Below are 21,815 nucleotides of genomic sequence, written 5' to 3' on the forward strand. Positions count from 1 at the left end.
CTTTAACAGTATGGTATGCCTTTCACCCTCCATGGCAGAGCCACGGAACGCACAGTACCCAGACAGAGGCGGCATCCCTTTGCCTAAGAAACATCACTATGGAGCCAGGCTAGGGAAGCCAACACGCACCGCACGCACGGTTCTGCCCTTTCTGTTTGTGCCTGATTCTTGACTCTCGGAAGATCGTAAAGAAGTCTCGCGGCTCTGCCGGAGTTCCGCAGCGCGCGCCCGGCCCTTTCCACGGCTGCGTAGAGCGGCGTAGTAGCCATATCGGACCCCGTACCGACCCAGCAGGAGGCACCGCGGGAACGGGTCGAGACGCTGGGAGGCGACCGCGCCTGGTGCTAGGGGGCGCTGCGGAGCTCGGCGGGGCGGGGGGGGGGGGAGGGGGTTGGCGAGGAGGCGGCAGGGCCCGGAGCTGGGGGACGCTGCGCGCGCTCCCCCGCGCCCCTCCTCCTTCCCCCACCCGGCGAGCCGCTTGGCCCCGCGGCCGCTAGAGGCGGGAGCGCGGATCGAACGCAGGAGCGCGTGGCCGGCCTGGCCCCCGCGGGAGCGCGGCTGCGGGGCCGAGCAGGGGCGGTGGGTGGGCAGGCCTCCGTCTCTGCCTGCGCAACTGCCCCGCGCGCGGGCGGGCGGGTTGCGGTCCCCGGGGATGCAAGCGGTGGCGGCGCGGCCGGCAGGGTCCCGAGCGGCGCGGAGGCCGGCCGCGTACGGTAGCGGGCCAGGCCGGGTGCGGGCGATGACTCCTGCCTGCAGGCCGCGGGCGTTGCGGCCCCCGGGTGCCCGCTGAGCTCCGAGGACCGGAGGGGGCTGGGCGGGCTTGCGTGGGGCGGGGGACGACGACCCCGCGGCAGGTGCCTGCCCCCAACGGTGACCCAGCTCCTGCTCCCCAGCACCGCCCTCTTTGACCAGGACCCAACCTCCAGGGGCTAAAAATATTGCCCGGAGGCTCCCGAGCGGAATCAGTTGGCGCTAAGTAGGACGCAGGGTGAGGTGACGGAGATCTTCAGCACCAGGGCCCGAAGAGCAGACTCCAGAACGCGGTCCCGCCCACGCGCGTTCGGCAGCTAGCGTCCTCCCTCCGCCGACAGGCAAGTGGGGGGCCCGCGGGCGGTGGCAGCGGGCATTGTGGGTCCTCTCGAGTTGCTTCGTTTCCGAGAAGTAGCTCCCGGCCTCCACTACCCTAGGGACTTTGAGTCTCGCCGCTGGCTTCTCAGGAGTCCCTGAAAGCGCTCTGGAAGCCAGGACTGGAAGTTTTGCACTGCAGGAATCAGTACCGCCAGGGTGAATACTAGAATACTAATACTAGGTTGTGTTAGAAACGTGAGCATCTCTTTCAAAAGAAATCCATTCTGTATGCTTCCTGAGACAGGATCTGGGCCAGGCACTGTTTCTGCTGAGTAGCAAGCAGTCTGACTCAGGAGGTCAGAGCAGGGAGGCTAGCCTGTCTCCTGAGGCGGTGATTGTACCTCTAAGTCAAACAAAATAGAAGCCTTGGTATTTATGCATCCGAAGGGAGGAAACACATGGCTAGGAAGCCTGGACAGACCTTCTCTGCGGGCATGGTCCTGAGCAAGCTGTTTGTAATTAGTGGTTTTATAATGAAATGTGAGTCAGAGCTGGGACTCGGTTATCCCCACTTTTGTTTTCGTTTTAATATGTTACACTTATTTATCTGTGTGCGTCTACACCACAGAAAACATGTGGCAATCAGAGGACAGTTGTGGAGGTCGGTGTTCTGCTTCCGCCATGCTAGTCAAATGGCTTAACTTGGTTGTCAGGCTTGGCTGAAAGTGCCTTTGCCTCTTGAGCTGTCTCACCTGCCAGTGCCACACACACACACACACACACACACACACACACACACACGTACATTCACACACAGTGACACACAGTGTATCCAGGTTTTTATGGATCGGACTGAGGGGAGACAGAACTCCTGCCCTACAGGACCAGCCCCAGATATATGTGCAACTTGTGCGCTAGGAGTCGCAACCAAGGTTTGGTTCTTGGGCGCGCTTTGGTTTTTTACCAGAGTCAGGCACAAATAGGTGCTCCTTGGGAGTTCAGAGGGCGCTTGCTAGGAAGTGCAACAGAAGGTTTTGCATGCCAGAACGACAGGTGGCGTGTCTCCTGCCAGGTACATGTGGGGGTCAGTATGAAGTTGAAAAAGCAGGTGACGGTGTGTGGCGCTGCCATCTTCTGCGTCGCCGTCTTCTCGCTCTACCTGATGCTGGACCGAGTACAACATGATCCTGCCAGACACCAGAGTGGTGGGAACTTCCCCAGGGTGAGTCATACCTTGTTCTCTTCCTCAAATGCAAGTCACCTGGTCTTGGCATCTTCCCAGCAAGTGAGCTGTGTCAGGATAGGACAAAACACCCTCTCCCACCCCGTGGTCTTGGGGAGCACTCCTGTATCCTCGTGCACGCAGCATGCAGGCTACAGCTGAGTTGTGCGTTCGAGCATTCCTAGAGAGATTTTCCTTCCTTTGGAGGTGGGTTGCCCAAGGGCTGGTTCTTGCTAAACACATGCCTCACCACTGGGCTGTGTTCCTGGCCACAGCAGTGGGGGAAGGAAGAAGAAAAGTGGCCATATGCATTGCTTGTCTGAGCTGACTACTTGGCAGACGCTGCTTATCTACTGCCATGTTTCTTTGCCATTAAGCTGAACGCAATCCTCAGCGCCATGCTTGAGACAGGAAGTCCAGGCCATTGAGCGCAGGCATGCGAGTTGAAACGTTTGCCCTCCGTGAGCTGGAGAAGGGTGACGCTACTTCCAGGCCCAGTGGACAGGAGTCTGCAGGGGTGATGTGCGGTCCACTTCAGCCCTGTAGGCCCATGGTCCGACTTGGCCTGCGGAGAGGGAATCATAGACCAGTCAGGCATCAGGTGGTGGCCCCAAGCAGGAGTTCTTCCTGTGTCTGTGACAGGGAGCTATATGAGTGGTCCCTTTCTGTTCTTATTTTTGGCAGAGCCAAATTTCTGTGCTGCAGAACCGGATCGAACAGCTGGAGCAACTGCTGGAGGAAAACCATGAGATCATTAGCCACATCAAAGACTCCGTGCTGGAGCTGACCGCCAATGCTGAGGGCCCGCCAGCCCTACTGCCCTACCACACAGCCAATGGCTCCTGGGCTGTGCTCCCAGAGCCCCGGCCCAGCTTCTTCTCTGTCTCCCCCCAGGACTGCCAGTTTGCTTTGGGGGGCAGGGGTCAGAAGCCAGAACTACAGGTGAGAGCTGGAGCTGGCGCAGGGGTGGGGGGAGTCTCCTGTTGTCGCGGGTGGGCCCTGAGCCGCGTTCCTCCCTGGCAGATGTTAACGGTGTCCGAAGACTTGCCATTTGACAATGTGGAGGGTGGCGTGTGGAGACAAGGCTTTGACATCTCCTACAGCCCGAATGACTGGGACGCCGAAGACCTGCAGGTGTTTGTGGTACCCCACTCACACAACGATCCAGGTGAAGGCCCAGCAGGCCCCGGCGCCAGGGTGTGGGGCAGGCTTTCTGAGGACAGACGTGAGGGGTGCAGCTGACGTGTGCGGCATATTCAGGGGACCTTGCGTTGGCTCCCCCAGGCTGGATCAAGACTTTTGACAAGTACTACATGGAACAAACCCAGCACATCCTCAATAGCATGGTTTCCAAGCTGCAGGAAGATCCCCGGCGACGCTTTCTCTGGGCAGAAGTCTCGTTCTTCGCCAAGTGGTGGGACAATATCAGTGCCCAAAAAAAGGCAGCAGTTCGAAGGTCAGTGGTAGCTGGGAAGGCGTGGGTGTCATTAAGCCCTAGGTCAGTGGGTTGGTCTTGTCTCATGCTGTGGGTGCCAAGCTTGTGAGTGTTCTCTGGCTGGAGGAGGCCAATGCATGCGGTCCCTGTCACCCTTCCCTGCCACGTCCTGAGTGTGCCTTCATCCTTAGGCTGGTGGGAAACGGGCAGCTGGAGATTGCAACAGGCGGGTGGGTGATGCCGGATGAGGCCAACTCCCATTACTTTGCCTTGATTGACCAGCTCATCGAGGGACACCAGTGGCTGGAGAGGAACCTGGGTAAGTCCAGGCGTGGGAGCTAGACTCTCCCCCAGTGCTGGGCCTGAATGGTGGCAAGATGCTGTGAGGTACAGTGGTTGGTCGGGAGTTGTTCCTTTCCAGGCTTATGCAGCCTGCCTGCTGGGTAAGGCAGAAGCTGGCCTCCCAGGCACTAGGAAGCCAGCAGCCAGTCCCTAAGGTATTCAGGGCCTTTGAAATCTGTGCTCTGCCCAGGTGCAACCCCTCGCTCGGGCTGGGCAGTGGACCCCTTTGGGTACAGCTCCACCATGCCTTACCTGCTGCGCCGTGCCAACCTGACCAGCATGCTGATTCAGAGGGTGCATTATGCCATCAAGAAGCACTTTGCTGCCACCCACAGCCTGGAGTTCATGTGGAGGCAGATGTGGGGTAAGGCCAGGGAGGGGCACGGGTCATATAGTAGTGTGATCTTTACTGGGGAAGGGAAGGTTCATGTGATCAGACCCTGTGTGAGTCCTGTTGACCTCCGCTGGCATCTGGGGGCACATCTCCTGCAGGAGCTGTGGATCTGGGGGCCCCGTGTCCTTTTCCCAGTCCTCTTCCACATACTCTACAGTCTTGAGTTTAACCAGAGCCTCAGTGTCTCAGGGCTCCCTATGGACAACACAAATCTATACACGCGTGATGTCTTTGTAGCTAGCTGCTAACCCTGCCTGCCAGTGTCTGACCCTACCGTGTACCTTCGTCTTCTGTAGATCCAGATGCCAGCACAGACATCTTTTGCCACATGATGCCCTTCTACAGCTACGATGTACCACACACCTGTGGCCCTGATCCCAAGATCTGCTGCCAGTTCGACTTCAAACGTCTGCCTGGCGGGCGCATCAACTGCCCTTGGAAGGTGCCGCCCCGGGCCATTACAGAGGCCAATGTGGCAGACAGGTATCTGTTGTCAGCCCTGCAGGGACAAGGAGTGGGGTTTGGGGTTCTGGGCTGTGGAGTCCCAGGGGTATTCAGTCCTCCTGCTTCTGTCTTCTGAGAATAGGGTAACAGGTCTTTGCTGCCACACCCGGCTCTGAAACATGGTTTCTGGTCTTGGCTCTGCCACATGGGACTGCATGATGCTGGCCGTACCTGGAAGGAAGGGCGGACTCTGCGGGGAGAGTTTAGGCCGTGCATCTGCAGTAGCGACTCCTTACTGCCTCCCTGGGGAATAGAACTGGCGCTTAGCTTCCTTCCCAGAATGCTTTTACTTTCCTCAGTGAGGCTGCCTTCTGATGCCCTAATAGACTGGGAGATATCCCCCTCCCCCCTTTTTTGTTTTCTTTTTGGGACAGATCTCATATTCCAGGCTGACTGGCCTCAAACATGCCTCCATGTCTTGAGTGCTAGGTTACAAACATGACTCACTACACCTGGTTGCTGCCCAGATCAGGGGTTTGTGAAGCAGGGCAAGCACTTTACCAACTGAACTACACCCCAGCCCTAAACAATTCTTTTTTTATTTTCCTGAGACAGAGTCTCAAGTTCTGGCTGTCCCGTAACTCACTACATAGACCAAGCTATGTCAAACTCACAGAGATCCGCCCACCTCTGCCTCTCAAGTGCGGGGACTAAAGGCCTGTGCCACTATGCCTGAACGATTTTTACGTTGTTACCATTTCTTGCAAACTTTTAACTGCTGTCTTTCATTGGACTCAGGTTCTCTGGGTCAGCTCCAGGTCAGGCAGGTGGACCTTATACTTACTGGGCCCAAATGCTGCTTAGATCCACCCAGTCCTGCCGGAGAGCCTCTAGCCTTGGAGAAAAAAGACCTGTCTCTTCTAAGAGAATAGTAAAGGACCTCAGAGGTGTCACTGTGACTAAAATTAGACCCCTACAAAAGTGTTAGGGTTGATCTAAATGTCACCCTAACTAAAATGCTGAGAATGTGGCAGCAGCAGAAGCGGCTCGTGCTAGCAATCCAGGCACCAAAAAAGCTACTTTTCCTTTTCTTTTTTCTTTTTCTGTTTTTGGAGACAAGGTCTTGTCATGTAGCTCAGGCTGACCTCAGCTTCCAACAGTCCTCCTGCCTCAGTCTCATGACTCTAATGACATGCTGTAAGGCTCTACTGAATAGGTGATATAGATAAAAATAAAAAAATTTTCTCATACAGTTCAAGCAAGGCACCATTCTTCGTGTATGTATGGGGGATATGGACAGTCTCAGGTAGCCGAGGCTGTCCTTGAACTTGCAGTATAGGTGAAGATGGGCTTGAACTACTGGTACCCCCAAAGTGCTGGAGTTACAGGCATGTGCTGCCATACCCATCAGGCCTTCTCTGTGTAGACCTGCCTGGCTTCAGACTTGAAACCTTCTTGCCGCAGCTTCCCAGGTACTGGGGTTACAAGGTGCCTCTGTGCCGAGCTTCTCGTTTGCGTCTTTTGTTTTTCTTTTGTTGAGGCAGGATCTCACTGTGTCACCCTGGCTGGCCTCATAATCACAGAGACCTGCCTGCCTTCTGCCTCCCAAGTGCTAGAGTTAAAAGTGAATGCCACCAGGCGTAGTGTGAATGTGTGTGCGCCCACATTTGTGGATTCATACACAGGTCTGTGAGTGTGTATGGAGAGCCAAGGTTGACCTCAGAAATCTTCCTTGGTCTCACTCCATCTTACTCCTTGAAAAGGTTTCTCAGGTAAACCCAGAGCTCATCTCCAGTATGGGCTGGTCTAGCTACGCTGCTAGCTCTGGGGATTCTGTCTTCACCTTCTGAGCTCTGCGCTTATAGTCAGGCCTCCATGCCCACTGGCATTTACACGTTTCCGGGGGGGTATGTGTCCAAACTCCGTTCCTCATGCTTGTGTGGCAAACATTGTATTCACTGAGCCACCTCCCCACCATCCTCACCAATCTTTTTAAGCCTGGGACTTCATGTTGGGCCTATGACGTCTGTGTTTTCAGGGCAGCCCTGCTCCTGGACCAGTACCGGAAGAAGTCCCGGCTTTTCCGTAGCAACGTCCTCCTTGTGCCACTGGGTGATGACTTCCGCTATGACAAGCCCCAGGAGTGGGATGCCCAGTTCTTCAACTACCAGCGGCTCTTTGACTTCCTCAACAGCAAGCCTGAGCTCCATGTGCAGGTGGGAGGCACGGCAGATGGCTGTGCAGATGGCTGTGCAGATGGCTGTGCAGCTGTCTTGCTGCAGCCTGATCCTTCCTCTACCAGCTGCAGCCCCATTCTTCCTCTACCAGCCCTGCTGCTGAGGGCTCCTGGTCATTCCCAGTCCTGGCCACGGTTCCTATGTGGATCAAATGCATCCCCAAGTTCCCCAGCTCTTGCTAGGCCCAGCAGAGCAGGACATAGAGATTTCCTGCCCTTTGCTAAACAAAGTCCTCACCTGGGCACACGCCTGCAGAATTGTGGAATGGTAGCCAGAGCTCCCAGGAGACTCTGTAATTGATGGGAGTGTGTTTTGTGTCCCTACAGGCCCAGTTCGGGACCCTCTCTGAGTATTTTGATGCCCTCTATAAGAGGACAGGAGTGGAGCCCGGTGCCCGGCCTCCAGGGTTTCCTGTGCTGAGTGGAGATTTCTTCTCCTATGCTGACCGGGAGGACCACTACTGGACAGGCTATTACACTTCCCGGCCTTTCTACAAGAGTTTGGACCGAGTCCTAGAAGCCCACCTGCGGTGAGACCTGCCACCTTCCCTTGTTGAATGCGAGTTAACCTTTGCGGAGTAGCGGGAGAGGACCCTGCCAGTGTGGGGGTGACCCTTGGGTGAGGTTGAACAGGAGAGGAAGGGCTCTGACTTCTTTCTCTGGGTAGTGGGGCAGAGGTCCTATACAGCTTGGCTGTGGCTCATGCCCGCCGCTCTGGACTGGCTGGCCAGTACCCGGTGTCTGATTTTGCTCTTCTGACGGAAGCTCGGCGCACACTGGGGCTCTTCCAGCACCATGATGCCATCACCGGAACTGCCAAGGAGGCGGTGGTAGTAGACTATGGAGTCAGGTAGGTGCCACCCCCACGTCCCTCACCATTTCAAAGAGAGGCTATGTGGGTGATTGGTCCTGCTGGTGTGGCAGACAGCCTCCCCACGGCCGTCTTCTCTCAGCTTTCTCTCTTGCCCTCCGCAGGCTGCTGCGGTCCCTGGTTAGCCTGAAGCAGGTCATCATCAATGCTGCTCACTATCTGGTGCTGGGAGATAAGGAGGCCTACGAGTTTGACCCTGGGACACCCTTCCTCCAAATGGTGAGCCCCTACTACATCAGCTGGAGAGATCCTGTGGTGTGGGTGGGTATTACCTGGAGAGCCGCTATTGGTGGGTGCTGTGCCTCTTTGCCTTCCTTGCTCTGCGGTGCAAATTTCATGTTTATGGTACATATCCTGGACAGGCTGGGGTGGGGAGGAGGCTGAGCTCAGCCATCATTCCTTCTTCCTGCTCACGTCTTTGCAGGACGAGAGCCGTTCAAGTCACGATGCCCTGCCAGAGCGCACAGTGATCCAGCTGGATTCCTCACCCAGGTGAGTCAGGCCTGGCCAGGCTCACAGAGGCGCACCCTCCACTCCCCAGAACAAGGGGGCCTTGCTCTGGCTGCTGCTTCTGCCCTGCCGCTGCAGCAAGCTCCCGGGTCAGCCCACCTTCCACCCACAGGTTTGTGGTGCTATTTAACCCGCTGGAACAGGAGAGGCTCAGTGTGGTGTCCCTGCTGGTCAACTCCCCAAGGGTGCGAGTCCTTTCAGAGGCGGGTCAGCCCCTCTCTGTGCAGATCAGTGCGCACTGGAGCTCGGCCACTAACCTGGTCCCTGATGTCTACCAGGTGAGGCAGGGCTCAGCCCTCCCTGCTCATCAGTACCTCTCCCGGGCCTCCCTCCCCACGAGCACCTGCTTCCTACTCCTCCGCTGCGCCCTGCTTACTCCCCAGGATGGAGGCAGGTGGTTTGGGGAGAGGCATTGCCCAAAGGACAGTCCCTCTTGGAATCTGAGTATCCTTAAAAGGATGGCGAGGACACTGTGGTCATAATTATAGCACAGATGGCAGCAACAGTGCCCTCGGCTGCTCAGCAAGTATTTGTTTACTTTGTTGTGATAGGGTCTTGCATGTTGCCCAGGCTGGTCTCTTAATTCCTGGACACAAGCTTCTAAAGATGGTTTATTATGTTGACTTATGTATTTCATCTGTAATGTGGATGAAAAATAAACGTTCAGACATAGTTCATGGCAGGCACTGCTTTCTTTGCTTAAATATTCAATTTGTTAAGATTTTTTTTTTAAAGGCAAGCCCTCGCTATGTAGTTTAGGTTAGCTTCAGACTTGCTTTCCTTTGCTTCAGCCTCCTGACTGTTGGGATACAGCAATGTACCCTCCCTTCTGACTTTCATTAAACTCTTATGAGTGTACATAGTGATGTAATCCTCATTTCACCAGCAGCAGAGGTCCAGAGAGGTTATGTTACTTGCCTAAGGTCGCCCAGATAGTCTGTGAAGTTAGCTTGCTTCAGACTCTGGGCTCTCAACTGAGTGCTGTGCCCCTTTGCTGACAGGCATGCGGAATGACACTGTGGCTCAGAACCAGGATGCCAAAGCAGACAGGACTTCCCAGACAGAAATGCAAGGTTCCATGCTTAGCTTCAGAAAACAGAATGCTGGGAGGTGATGGCACACGCCTTTAATCCTAGCACTCGGGAGGCAGAGGCAGGTGGATCTCTGTGAGTTCGAGGCCAGCCTGGTCTACAAAGTGAGTTCTAGGGACAGTCAGGGATGTTACAGAGAGAAACCCTGTCTCAAAAAAATCAGAAAAAAATTGAAAGCCAAAAAAAAAAAAAAAAAAAGGAAGAAAAGACACAACCCAGAAAACAGAATGTGGAGGTTTAGGATGGAGGAGAAGTCTGGACTGGTGCTTCTCTGTTCATTGCTTCCTTCTGCTCCTGGACTCAGGTGTCAGTACCCATCCGCCTGCCAGCCCTGGGCCTGGGTGTGCTGCAGCTGCAGCCAGATCTCGATGGGCCTTACACGCTGCCGTCTTCCGTACGCATCTACCTGAATGGTGCGAAGCTGTCCATCGGCAGGCAAGCAGCCCTCCCTCTCCGTGTCATGGACTCCAGCCCCAGTGACTTCGCCATCAGCAATCGCTACATGCAGGTCTGGTTCTCCGGCCTTACTGGGCTCCTCAAGGTAAAGGGCCAGGCCAGGGTCGGTGGGGAGGGACCAGAGAAGGGCACGGGCATCAGGAGGCTGTGCACAGCTGTTCCTGGCCCTGTGTGCGCCTGTCGCCTGACTCACAGAGGCTTGGGTGTGAGCATTAACAGCTCTCAAGCTGACAGCATGGCACAGCTGAGCGCGTTAACCGTCTGTTACTGTGTCTGCAACTTGTAAAGAAGAGAAGGTTATTACAGTTTGTGAGCGTTGAACCTACGGTTAGACAGACCCATTGCATTTGGGCCTGTGGTTAGGCAGCACGTCACTGCAAGGAACACATCTCAGGAAAGTAAATTACGGCACAGTCAGGACACAGGAGAGAGGTTGGGTGTGCTGGTGCATATCTAAGATTTCAGCAGTGGAGGGGGCAGAAGCCAGAGGCCAGAAGTTCAAGGTCATCTTTGGCTGTATAGCAAGGCCAACCTGAACTACAGGAGACCCTTGTCTTAAAAAGTTTAAAGAAAGAAGTTGGGTTTGGTCACATACCCTTCAATTCTCGCACTTGAGAAACTGAGTCAGGGTTGGGGGTGTGTGTCCTCTGTAAATTCAAAGCCAGCCTACTCTACATGCTAAGTTCCAGGAGAGCCAATGAAATGGTACCTCAAAATAAATGAAGGAAGGGAAGAAGGAAGGGAGGGAGGAAGGAAGGAAGGAAAATTAAAAAGGGACTGGGTCAGGACTACACAAAGAAACGCTGTTTCAGAAGAAAAAGGTGGAGGCTGGAGATGCATGCTAGGCTATGCAGTCTACCAACAGCTGTAGCCTTGGGATTGGCACCCAGCAGTGCAAACCGGATGTGGTGGCACATGCCTGTAATCCCAGCATTGGGAGGCGAAGGCAGGAGATCAGAAGTTAAGGTCAGCCTTAGCTGGGCTGTGGTAACACACCTTTAATGCCAGCACTCGGGAGACAGGGGCAGTCGGATCTCAAGGCCAGCCTGGTCTACAGAGTAAGTTCTAGGATAGCCAGGTCTACACAGAGAAACCCTGTCTCAAGAAAAGCAAAAAAGATGGGGCTAGAGAGTTAGCTCAGAGGTTAAGAGCACTGGCTGCTTTTCCTGAAGCCCTGAGTTCAGGTTCCAGCAACCACACGGTGGGTCACAACCATCTTGAGATCTGGTGCCCAGTAGACATGCATGCAGACAGAACACTATACATAAAAATAAATCTTAAGGGGCTAGAGAGATGGCTCAGAGGTTAAGAGCACTGCCTACTCTTCCAAAGGTCCTGAGTTCAATTTCCAGTAACCACATGGTAGCTCACAACCATCTGTAATGAGGTCTGGTGCCTGAAAGCCAGAAGAGGGCACCAAACCTCATTACAGATGATTGTGAGCCACCATGTGGTGCCCAGTAGGCATGCATGCAGACAGAACACTATACATTTTTCTACAGAATATTGTATACATAATAAATATTTTTTAAAAATCTTTAAAAAAAAAAGAAACAAGAAAGGAAAAGTAGAAGGGAGGAAGGGAGGTGGTAGAGTCCCGATGTCTCCACCTCATCTCGTAGCAGCAGTCTGGGAAGAAGCCCTGAACACACAGACCTTATGGGGGACACCTAAGATCCCAGCTGGGCTTGGCTCCTGAGGGGAAGTCAGTCCCTGCCCTCCAGGGGGAGACCTGACATGCTGGTGTGGGGCCAGGGGTCAGGGCTGTGTTCTTTGGCAGAGCATCCGAAGGGTGGACGAGGAGCAGGAGCAGCAAATGGACATGAAGTTCCTCATCTACGGCACCCGCACATCCAAAGACAAGAGTGGTGCCTACCTCTTCCTGCCGGATAGCGAGGCTAAGGTACCTGCGATGGCTCCCACAGTCTGCGGGGTCTCGTGGATGGGGAGAGCCTGGGAGGGCCCTAACATCCCTTCGTCACCGCCTCCTGTGTGTTGCCTGCCTGTCCTTGTCTTCGTTGCCATGTAGAAGTGAACTGTGGTCTTAAAGTGCTCTGGGCCTGCTCGGCACAGGTCTCGGGCCAGAGCACTGGGATGAGGACTTCCGTTGCCCCACTCTGGGTTGGTACTGTCACTGTGTACTCTGTACTGTGGGTTCAGTGCCCCATGCTCTTTTCCCAGCCCTACGTCCCCAAGAAGCCTCCCGTGCTGCGTGTCACCGAAGGCCCGTTCTTCTCGGAGGTGGCTGCGTATTATGAGCACTTTCACCAAGTGATCCGACTTTATAACCTGCCAGGTGAGCCCGAGGAGATGTCAGTCCCACAGGCTGGCACCCGTTCCTCTTCTGCCCCATTTCCATTGACAAACAGATGTATCATTTGACGTGGGATGTTGATTCTCTTGAGCGAAAGCCCAGAGGCCAGTGCCCTGGAAGCTCCGAGGAGGAGGGTGGTGGAGCTTCCCCGGCATAGACTCTCAGGCTGTGCTCACCTCACTTCTGGCTGTCCCCGTGTGCAGGGGTAGAGGGGCTGTCTTTGGACATGGCGTTTCTGGTAGACATCAGAGACTATGTGAACAAGGAGCTGGCCCTGCGCATCCACACGGACATTGATAGCAAGGGGACTTTCTTCACAGACCTCAATGGCTTTCAGGTAACTCTTGGGCCCCATAGAACTTGGGCTGCTTTTGGCCTCCAATGCAGGTGCTGTGGGGAGGGGGCCAAGGACTAGGGGCCAGCATGGGGCCAGTGAAGTGGTTCAGTGGGTAAAGGCTCTTGATCAGGCCTGGCAACCTGAGCTCAATTCCTGGAGCCCTGGTAAAGGTGGAATGAGAGAACCCATTCCACAGAGTTCTCCTCTGACTTGCATATGTGTGCTGTGGCAATACACTCCTGTGCACACGTTATATACATGTTATATACATACACTCAGTTAAGGAAAAATAGCTGGGCAGTGGTGGTGCACGCCTTTAATCCCAGCACTTGGGAGGCAAAGAAAGGGAGATCTCTGAGTTCGAAGCCAGCCTGGTCTACAGAACGAGTTCTGGAACAACCAGGGCTACACAGAGAAAACCTGTCTCAAGAAAAAACAAATAATAACAAAACCAAAAATAATAGCCTTCACACTGAGGCGCCTTCAGAACACAAATCAGACATCATTCCTAGCTGACCTTGAACTCCTCCCTAAATAATAGCCAGAAAGGCCTTCACACTGAGGCGCCTTCAGAACACAAATCAGACATCATTCCTAGCTGACCTTGAACTCCTCCCTGCAGGTACAGCTCCGGAGGTATCTAAAGAAGTTGCCCCTGCAGGCTAACTTTTACCCCATGCCAGTCATGGCCTATATCCAAGATGCACAGAGGCGCCTCACACTGCACACCGCACAGGCCCTGGGTGTCTCCAGCCTCGGTGACGGTGAGTAGGGAACCAGCCTACCCTTTGCCTCAGTGAGTCCTCTTTGTTGGCTTGCCTCCCCTCTCTCTAAACCCCATCACCCCAAAGCTTGGAAAGGGATGAGCCATCTACAGCTCCTGCCAGTCACACTTGGGCATCCTCTCCTTTGGGGGAGGAAGCTGGGGATTAAAGGGTTAGTCTCAGCTGAGGGGTGCAGCTCTTTTTTATTTCCTTTTATTTTTGAGGCAGGGTTTTTATGTGTAGCTCTGGCTGTCCTGGAACTTTCTCTGTAGACCAGGCTGGCCTCGAACTTAGAGAGATCCGCCTGCCTCTGCCTCCTGTGCTGGGATTAAAGGTGTGCGCTACCACCAGGCAGATCACCAGGCAGATGTAATACTTAGAAAAGGAGAAATGTCTGTATTTCCTCCTAATGGTCAGTATAAAAAATAAAAAAGGCTGACATTTTGTTTTGTTGTGTTTCGTTTTGTTTTTTGTTTTTGTTTTATGTTCATTGAGACATGGTTTCTCTGTAGCTTTGGAGCCTGTCTTGAAACTAGCTCTTGTAGACCAGGCTGGCTTTGAACTCACAGAGATCCACCTGCCTCAGCCTCCCGAGTGCTGGGATTGAAGGCATGTGCCACCGTCACCCAGCTGACATTCTTACTAATCAAAGGAGGAGTTCTTGGCCTAGTAGCATAGACATGTAACTTCAGCTCCTTGGAGGCTGAGGTAGGAAGATCCTAAATTCAAACTCAGTCTGGGCCATTTAGTGAGACTTAGTCTGGAGGTTTAGCTCTGTGCTGGATCACCTGTGCGGCACCAGCAGGGTGTGAGCCTCTGCGCAGTACTGGAGGGAGTGAGAAGCCAGCAGGGACAAGGCCAAGGCCCCCTGACCCCCAGTGATATCTACAGCCTTGGGACAGAATGAGCAGTCACTCTTCTGTCTGTGGGGCTGAACTCAGTGCAGGGTTAAGGCTGCGCCACAATGGTGCTGAGTGTTGTGCCTGCTTCCTCCGTGGGAGGAGTGTGGCTCCCCTATCGTCTGCCAGGATGTTTTTGGGATCTGTCTGTCTCAGAGCTCCTGAATGCAGCCCATTGTCCTTGCTCAGTCAGCTGTCTGCCCCTCTGGGACATGGGGCATTAAGGAATGATTATATTCTAGGCAAGGAACCTATTTTAGGGCTGGGGACAGCTTCCTGTGTCTGCTCAGAGGAGAAAGCCACAGCGGCTGCAGAGATCAGAAAAGGACTGAAGATGAAAGGGAAACCTGAGCCTCTGTGGAGGAGGCTGCTCTGGGCGGCTGTGGGGAAAGCTTTTCTTCCCTCCCGTCCATAGACTTTGCAATGAGGGCCCTCCCCCAGCACATTCCACGTGGGAAACAAACAGGTAGTCCTCCTGTCTCTCACTGGAGGCCTTGCTCACCTCACCTCATATGCCTTCTGCCTGTCTCACCACAGCCTGCAGATTCTGATGGGCACGGCCATCCCCTCCAGGCTGCCCTGCTGGTCCTTTTAGCCCATGCCATATAGAGCAGAGGCAGAGAGTGTGTGTCAGTCATGAGTCTGTCCAACCCGAGCAAGCCCACCTCAGATGAGGGACTCTGCAGCAGTATGACAGACAGGCCCCTCAGTTTTCTGTTCGCTGGCTCTTTACTGTGTTCTGTGTGGCCTGTCCCCAAGAGGTTTCCTGCTGGCCTAGGCCTAGGGCCCAAATCCTAGTCCTGAGTCACAGAGGGGAACTGCCATGGTCAACACTCCCCTTTCCAGTCCTCCTGTCCCTTCACCTAGAGAAATAAGGCGAGACAGCTGCACTCTGCTGTCTCACTGCCCTTTTCCCTGAGTACCTGAGGTGGAGAGTCGTCTCCCAAGGCCTGTAACTGCTGAGACATGGGGCTTGGCAAGCTGGAGCTCACTGTTACGGTCCCCAGGCCAGCTGGAGGTGATCTTGGACCGGCGACTAATGCAGGATGACAACCGGGGTCTAGGCCAAGGGCTCAAAGACAACAAGATCACCTGCAACCACTTCCGCCTCCTGTTAGAACGGCGAACCATGAGCCATGAGGTAAGATCTGGGCCCATTGTCCAGCGAGCTAATGTAGGTTCAGCCCCGTGGAGGACCCTGTGGTTTCTCAAATATAGCTGGAGGAGATCAAGGGACAGAGAGTACAGCTTAACTCTTGCGCTGAGGCAGGGGCTATATGGCGTCTGCTGACCCCTCTCATGCAGCTTGGTAGCACCTGCCCCGCCACACTCTGTCACCTTGCCCCTGTCATGTTCTCCTCTGCCTTTCTCTTCGCTGCCCTCACCGTCCCCCCCAGCCTGAGCATCTCCTACCCCGACACAGTCTTGCTCATCTCTGGGCTGTCTTTGCCTCACCAGCCTGGCTTTTTCTCCAAACTGGCAGCCATGTTTAGGGGCTTGATCTTTTCCAGCAACTCGATGAGGAGTCCAAAGGGTAAGGGTCAGCGAGGGCCTGGGTGGCCTGGGGTGAGCAGACTGGCCCTGTAGCTGGAGTCTGCTGCCTAGCATCCCGCAGGCTTGGCTTAGCTACTTACTATAGCAGGACTAGTCTGTAGGTGCTGGCTCCGCTTTGATGAGGGGGAACCATGAACAACATAGAGGCTGCAGTGACTGTGCCTGAGGCTGGTTGTGACTTTAGACTGGAGCAGTGCCTATGAGCAAGGCAGCCGCCGTCCGCACGTGCAACCCAGTGCTTTGCGCATGTTAGGCAAGTGTGCTACCGCTAAGCTAAGTCTCCAGTCAAGTTTTTTAGGTTTGTTTTTGGTGTGTGTGTGTGTGTGTGTGTGTGTGTGTGTGTGTGTGTGTGTGTGTGCTGTGTGTGCGCACGCGCATGCTTGAGACAGGGTCTTAGGCCTGGAGAGATGGCTTAGTGGTTAAGAGCATTGACTGCTCTTTCAGAGGATCCATGTTTGATCTTCAACTCTCACAGGGCAGCTCAGGGCCATCTGTAATTCCAGTTCAAGGAATGGAGTGTCTTCTCTTGGCCTCCAGGAGCACTGCATACATGAAGTGCACAGACATATATGCAGGCAACCCCCTCACACATACACACTAATAATAATAAGTTGGTGTTTCAAAATTATATTAAGGCCCCAGGGGTTCTAGGTGGTCAGTGGCTATCACAGAAGGCGTGACAGATGGTGTTTCTGCTCTATCAGAAAACTCCATGAGCCAGTGCTGGGCTAGAGCATGGTGGGAGGGAGGGGCAGGGCAGGGCAGGCTGCAGAGTGAGTGCCTGGCAGAGTGAGACCATGGGAGGACCTGAGTAAGTGAGGGGGGGTGTCCTTTGCCCTCATCTGTCAGGACCGGAAGCAGCCCAGTGACTCTCCAGGGAAACAAGGAAGGGATGACAGATTTAAGAGGTTGACAGGAAGCCTTAGGGACTTGAACTAAGCCAAGGGTAGGAAAACGAAGTTGGAGCAGCAGTCTGTGTTGAAGACATTGCAGAAGCAAAATGGAAGAGGAATAGCCACCCCGCCTGGGCTTGAAGGGTGAAGGGAGAATGTATATCGGGCACTCAGGGGGGTGCGAGGGTCAGGGATCAGCGTATAGAAATGTAGTGGCTGCGGAGAGCAGTCCCACGTAAGCCTGTGAATGTGGCATCCTGGGAGCCACCTGAGGAATGGTCTTCACTCAGGCTGGTGGACCTGAGGGTCAGGCTGGCACTGTGGATGCGGGCATCTAACCGTGGGATAGTTACAGCACTGTCACTATGAGGAGCCTGTCTGTCTGTCGTCCCTTCCTCCTCTCTGTGCACTGGCCACACTAGCGAGAGCACAGCCCTCTCTAAGTACCACAAGAAGTAGCCACTTATGAAGGGTTGGCAGTTTGGGGCCCAGAACCAGGCAGCCAGAGTCCAAGTGAAGCAGGAAAGCTGTTTGGAAAGGATCTGGCCTGCTTCCCCTTCTTCACCCTTTAGCCTGGCTCCCCTCACCTACATTTTGGGTTCATCTTGCAGGTCCAAGATGAACGCCCTACCAGCTACCCGTCCCTCCTCAGCCACCTGACCTCCATGTACCTCAACATGCCTCCGCTCGCCTTGCCTGTGACCAAGAGGCAGGCCGCCAGCCCTGCTCTGCGCTCTTTTCACCCCCTGGCCTCCCCACTGCCCTGTGACTTCCACCTGCTTAATCTGCGCACGCTCCCAGCTGAGGTGAGTGTTCCGGTGAGTGCCAACCCTCACCACCAGGTTCTGGCCTTGCCCCCAGCTCTTCTCTATTCAGCCTTGTGCTCTGGGCAGAAGTGCGGCCGACCCTCCATTGCCCTTGCCCTGACTGTCTTCCAGGACACCCTGCCCTCGGCTGATGCCGCACTCCTCTTGCACCGCAAGGGTTTTGACTGTGGCCTTGAGGCCAAGAACCTGGGCTTCAACTGTACCACAAGCCAAGGCAAGGTGAGCAGGGCCCAGGGGTGGAAGCAGGACCCTTTGTCAAGACAGTGAAGCTGGACTTTCTACAGTAGCAGAACTGAGAACTTAGAGGGAGGCTGGCCTGCGGCTTGTCAGTAGGGTGAGAGGAGAAGGCATAACCTCAGGGCTCCCCAGAAACAAAGGGGAGGCTGTATCAGTGTTTTTAGTATTGAGTTGGCCATGAGCAGTTTCAGACAAGGCACTGAACTAGAAGCCAGGAGGAGGGGCCTGTCCTGAGCATGGTGGGAAATTGAGAATGAAGCACTGCCACACCTTTCAAAGCATTAATCATGGCGTCCGCTGGCCCTTTGCCTGCTCCGGTGACTCAGAAGTGAACCCAGACATAGTCCTTGTTCTCAAACACAGCTTGGTGTCCAGCTGGTACTGCGGTGCCTGGATAGGCTCCCGGCTTGAGTGGATTGCAGCAAAGCCTAGCTGAGGTGTGTTGCTACAGACAGGACCATAGCGTCCCTGAGATCAGTTCCTTCTTACTTTTTCTCTTTATTTATTGTGTTTTTGTTCTTGAGACAAGGTCTTATGTAGGCTGGATACAATCTTACTTTGTGGCCAAAGCTGAGTTGAACTCCTGAGCCAACTGAGTCCACTTCCCAAGAGTTACAGTCATGTTACTTTCTCTTGAGGGATCTGACCGAAAGCCAGGTGTGGTGGCTCACAATACCATCTCAGCACTCAGGAGACTGAGACAGAATTGATGTGCGTTTGAGGGCAGCCTTGAAGACAGTGTGAGACCCTGTATTAAAAAAAGCTAAAAGGTGGTACTGGGTGTGAGAAAGAACTTAACCCAGTGTTGGCGGTTCCCAGCTCAGCCTGCCTCCTCTCTCTTCACAGCTGGCCCTGGGGAGCCTCTTCCATGGCCTGGATGTGGTGTTTCTACAGCCAACCTCTTTGACCTTGCTGTACCCTCTGGCCTCACCCTCCAACAGCACTGACATCTTTCTGGAGCCTATGGAGATTGGCACCTTCCGCCTCCGCTTGGGTTAGGTTAGGGCTTCATGTGACCTGAAGAGAAAGTGCGTCCACAGAGACTGCCTCTTAGCACCAGGATCGGTTGGGCAGGTCACACTAGTACCACATCCCGTTCTGCCTCCCAGAACTGATGGACTGGGCTCTGCCCTTACTTTGTGTATTGTTGCTTCTGTGTTTGGGACAACCTACACATCAGTGGTGGGCAGATGCTGGTGAGACGAGGGAGAGGAACTTCTTTGGGTTGTGAGTAGGTACCCAGCGGGGCACAGGCTCAAGCTCCCATTCTTTTCCCAAAATGGGATATAGGAAGAGTCGGAACAAACAGAAGAGGTCAAGGAAGCTGAGGGGAACAGCCCAGTGCCAGGTGACTGCACTTAGGAGCTAGCTCTGGGGAAGGTCCTATGGTGACATAGACCCCGCGTGTCCTTCTGCAAGCACAGGAGCGGAAAGATTCTGGGAGAAGGGCATAGGGTCCCATTGTTAGTGAAGCAGAGGAGTGGAAGGGATCCCAGCTCTCCCGAGAGCCTAGAGACTTTGCTGCTTTCTGCTCTGCTCTGCTCTGAGTGCCACTGAGCCTGTGGGCCCAGCCAGTGACCGCTGGGTGGCAGGAAGGACTTGCTTGAGACTCTAAATCAAGGCCAGAGGCCATAGAACACTTCAGGTGCCCATGCCTGTCCCGCGCTGGTCCTCTGGTGATGTGCTGCTTTGTGGCAGGGGTGAGAAGTGTCTCCCATCCTCCCTGCTGCTTCATCTCACACACCACTCTCCACAAGTTCCTGTCATGGGGTTCTGGCTAAGTTCCTTTCCCTAGAAAGGAAATGGAGCTGCCAAGACCCCTGTGCTTGGGTTCCTTGGGAGGCATCCTGTGCTGGGCCCAGTGGCAGGTTGAGAAGGTTCATCTTTGTTCCATCTGCAGAATTATTGCCTTCCTGGTGTGTGGGACAAAGAAAATGGAGAAAAAATTAGGAGGCTTTATGCTTCATTTTAGCTTCAGTTAATAGCGAATTTGTCTATAAATGATAAACAGAGAGTTGGTAAAAGTGAAACTCCATCCCTTATGAAATCTTAGTAAGCCACGACTAGAAAGAATCATCACCGTCTAGATAAAAGTCCCTATCACCAGTAATAATAGCACCTAAAGAACCAAACAGCATAGGCACGCTCCTGATGGTCAGGAATTAGCCGGGGGCATGCTGTTATTTAGCAGAGTCCCCGGATCACTAACCCCCGCAGTTGAGCAGATGGGGACTAGGAAGAGTCCTGACGGCCATCGTTTTTAAATCACAAGCTACCTAGAAACCAGTGTCGCCTGAAGACGCAGCAAGGCAGTCTGTGAGTTGCCTGAGTGCTGTCCACCCTCCTGTAAAGACTGGTTCTTCCCAAATCAGCCCATAAAATCAATGTAATTCCAGCAAGGTTGGATATTTTGTGGAATTCTGCCAGTTCTGACATTCATTTTAAGAGTGCAGGAGGAGGACATGAGGTAGTTCTGAATGGCAGTGGTGGTGTGCGCCTGGTGGGTCCAAGGTGGGCAGAAGGCACTTGTCTTTAAGTCCTGCCAGCAAGAATTCAGTCATCATGCAGGCCAGACAGACCCAGCACACAGACGTGTGTCCATGGTTTCAAGTGCAGGGAGGAAGAGATGGGTTGTTTGATAGACAGTTCTCTGAGACAGCTGGCTCGCTGTTAGTTGGAACTCTACCTCAGTTTCCCAAAAACTAGGTCTAGAGGGGGGAAAAAAACAACAAAATTTTTTGAGAAATATATATATATATTGAGACAGGGTCTTCCTGTGTAGCTCTGGCTGTCCTGGAATTCACTATGTATACCAAGCTGTCCTCAGAGTCACAGAGGTCCCCACCTGCTGCTGGGACTAAAGGCATGTGCCATCACACCTAGCAAGAAAATATATTTTTATACCTGATGTAGGACATTCTTTTCTAGACACAATATGGAACCTTAACATATAATAGGGGAAATGACTAAAAAAATAGATTTTGCCACCAAAAAAAAAAAATGAGAGCGTGTTGTAGGAAACAGGTTAACACCCACCTGTGCTGGTGGGCAAGGAGAAAAGCCTGCTCGGCTCCTCAGAGAGCATCACTAGGGTCTGTCCAGCAGTCACCCAAAGACTCTAGCGACAGGACTGAGTTCTTGCAGGTCCTCCAGAGCACACGCAGCCAGGCTCAGGCCTGGGTTCCTAGTCATATCTCAGTGAATAAAACGGTGATGTGTGGGAAGGGCTTAGCGTAGAGCCTGGGCACGAGAGAGGTGTTGATGGGAGTTTCTGTCCCAAAACGCATTAGGAAAGACTATGAAGCCGTTGTTAGAGCAGGTCATGTTTGCTGGCATGTGGTCTGTAGTCAGATGACAGGGAGACTCTGTGAACCCCTAGGAAATTAGCAGAATAAAGGATACTCTTTGGAGGTCTAGATGTGCAGTAAAGTTAATGCCACACGAAAGTGTCTGGGGACGGGGTCCTCAGCGCATCCAGACTTGCCATGGAGAACCAGGCTTGCTGTCAGTCTGTCATCTTCCTGCCTCTGCTGCCCATGCTGGGCTCACAGGCCTGCACCATCTGCCCCGCTCGTGTTCCCTAGTCCGGTATTACTTAGAGCAGTGTTGTTCAGAATGTCCCGTCAGCAGAGTTGCTTCTGCAAAGTGCAGGTTTCTGTCCTGTCCTCAATAGATGGGGCTGTTTCTTCAGTCCGGGTGCTGAAGTGATGTGCGCACAGGGCCACATGCACCTGGATAAAGAAACAGAAACTTGCTCTACAACACAGGAAGGAAAAAAAAGACAACTCTGGGAGTAAGGCCAAAAAATGTCTTTTGTTTGGGTTTGTTGTGTGTGTGTTATTTTTGTTTTTTTGTTTGTCTATTGTTTTCTGAGACAGGTAGCACAAGCTGGCTTCCAATTTACAGAAATCCTCCTGCCTC

The 21,815-nt window shown here is 53.7% G+C and overlaps 1 protein-coding gene across 2 annotated transcripts; it reads left to right on the plus strand.

The window, feature by feature from the left end:
* Positions 1-416: 416 nt before the first annotated feature.
* Positions 417-21,310, plus strand: Man2a2 (mannosidase alpha class 2A member 2). 2 transcript variants are annotated; one of them, XM_087901391.1, is made up of 23 exons: positions 420-1,091; positions 2,141-2,290; positions 2,975-3,232; positions 3,314-3,458; positions 3,575-3,746; positions 3,917-4,044; positions 4,258-4,431; positions 4,758-4,944; positions 6,944-7,121; positions 7,469-7,671; positions 7,809-7,991; positions 8,117-8,231; positions 8,437-8,504; positions 8,635-8,800; positions 9,918-10,154; positions 11,850-11,972; positions 12,251-12,365; positions 12,587-12,720; positions 13,343-13,484; positions 15,391-15,524; positions 17,442-17,636; positions 17,769-17,876; positions 18,741-21,310. In XM_087901391.1, exons 2-23 carry the CDS (start codon positions 2,159-2,161, stop codon positions 18,891-18,893), a joined length of 3,450 nt encoding a protein of 1,149 aa, XP_087757517.1. In that variant the 5' UTR covers positions 420-1,091; positions 2,141-2,158; the 3' UTR covers positions 18,894-21,310. The 2 variants fall into 2 exon arrangements, with proteins under 2 accessions (XP_087757518.1, XP_087757517.1); XM_087901392.1 differs by lacking the exons at positions 15,391-15,524; positions 17,442-17,636; positions 17,769-17,876; positions 18,741-21,310 and adding an exon at positions 13,713-13,928 and having other exon boundaries at positions 417-1,091.
* The last annotated feature ends 505 nt before the right edge of the window (positions 21,311-21,815 follow it).

Source organism: Myodes glareolus, chromosome 24, assembly GCF_982192425.1.
Source record: "Myodes glareolus chromosome 24, mMyoGla1.1, whole genome shotgun sequence".
Classification (NCBI taxonomy): domain Eukaryota; kingdom Metazoa; phylum Chordata; class Mammalia; order Rodentia; family Cricetidae; genus Myodes; species Myodes glareolus.

Coding starts and splice junctions, on each gene's coding strand:
- Man2a2 (XM_087901391.1), top strand. CDS start 2,159: ATGAAGTTGAAAAAGCAGGTGACGGTGTGTGGCGCTGCCATCTTCTGC. Junction 7,992..8,116: donor GTAGTAGACTATGGAGTCAG/GTAGGTGCCACC, acceptor TGCCCTCCGCAG/GCTGCTGCGGTCCCTGGTTA. Junction 12,366..12,586: donor CCGACTTTATAACCTGCCAG/GTGAGCCCGAGG, acceptor CCCCGTGTGCAG/GGGTAGAGGGGCTGTCTTTG.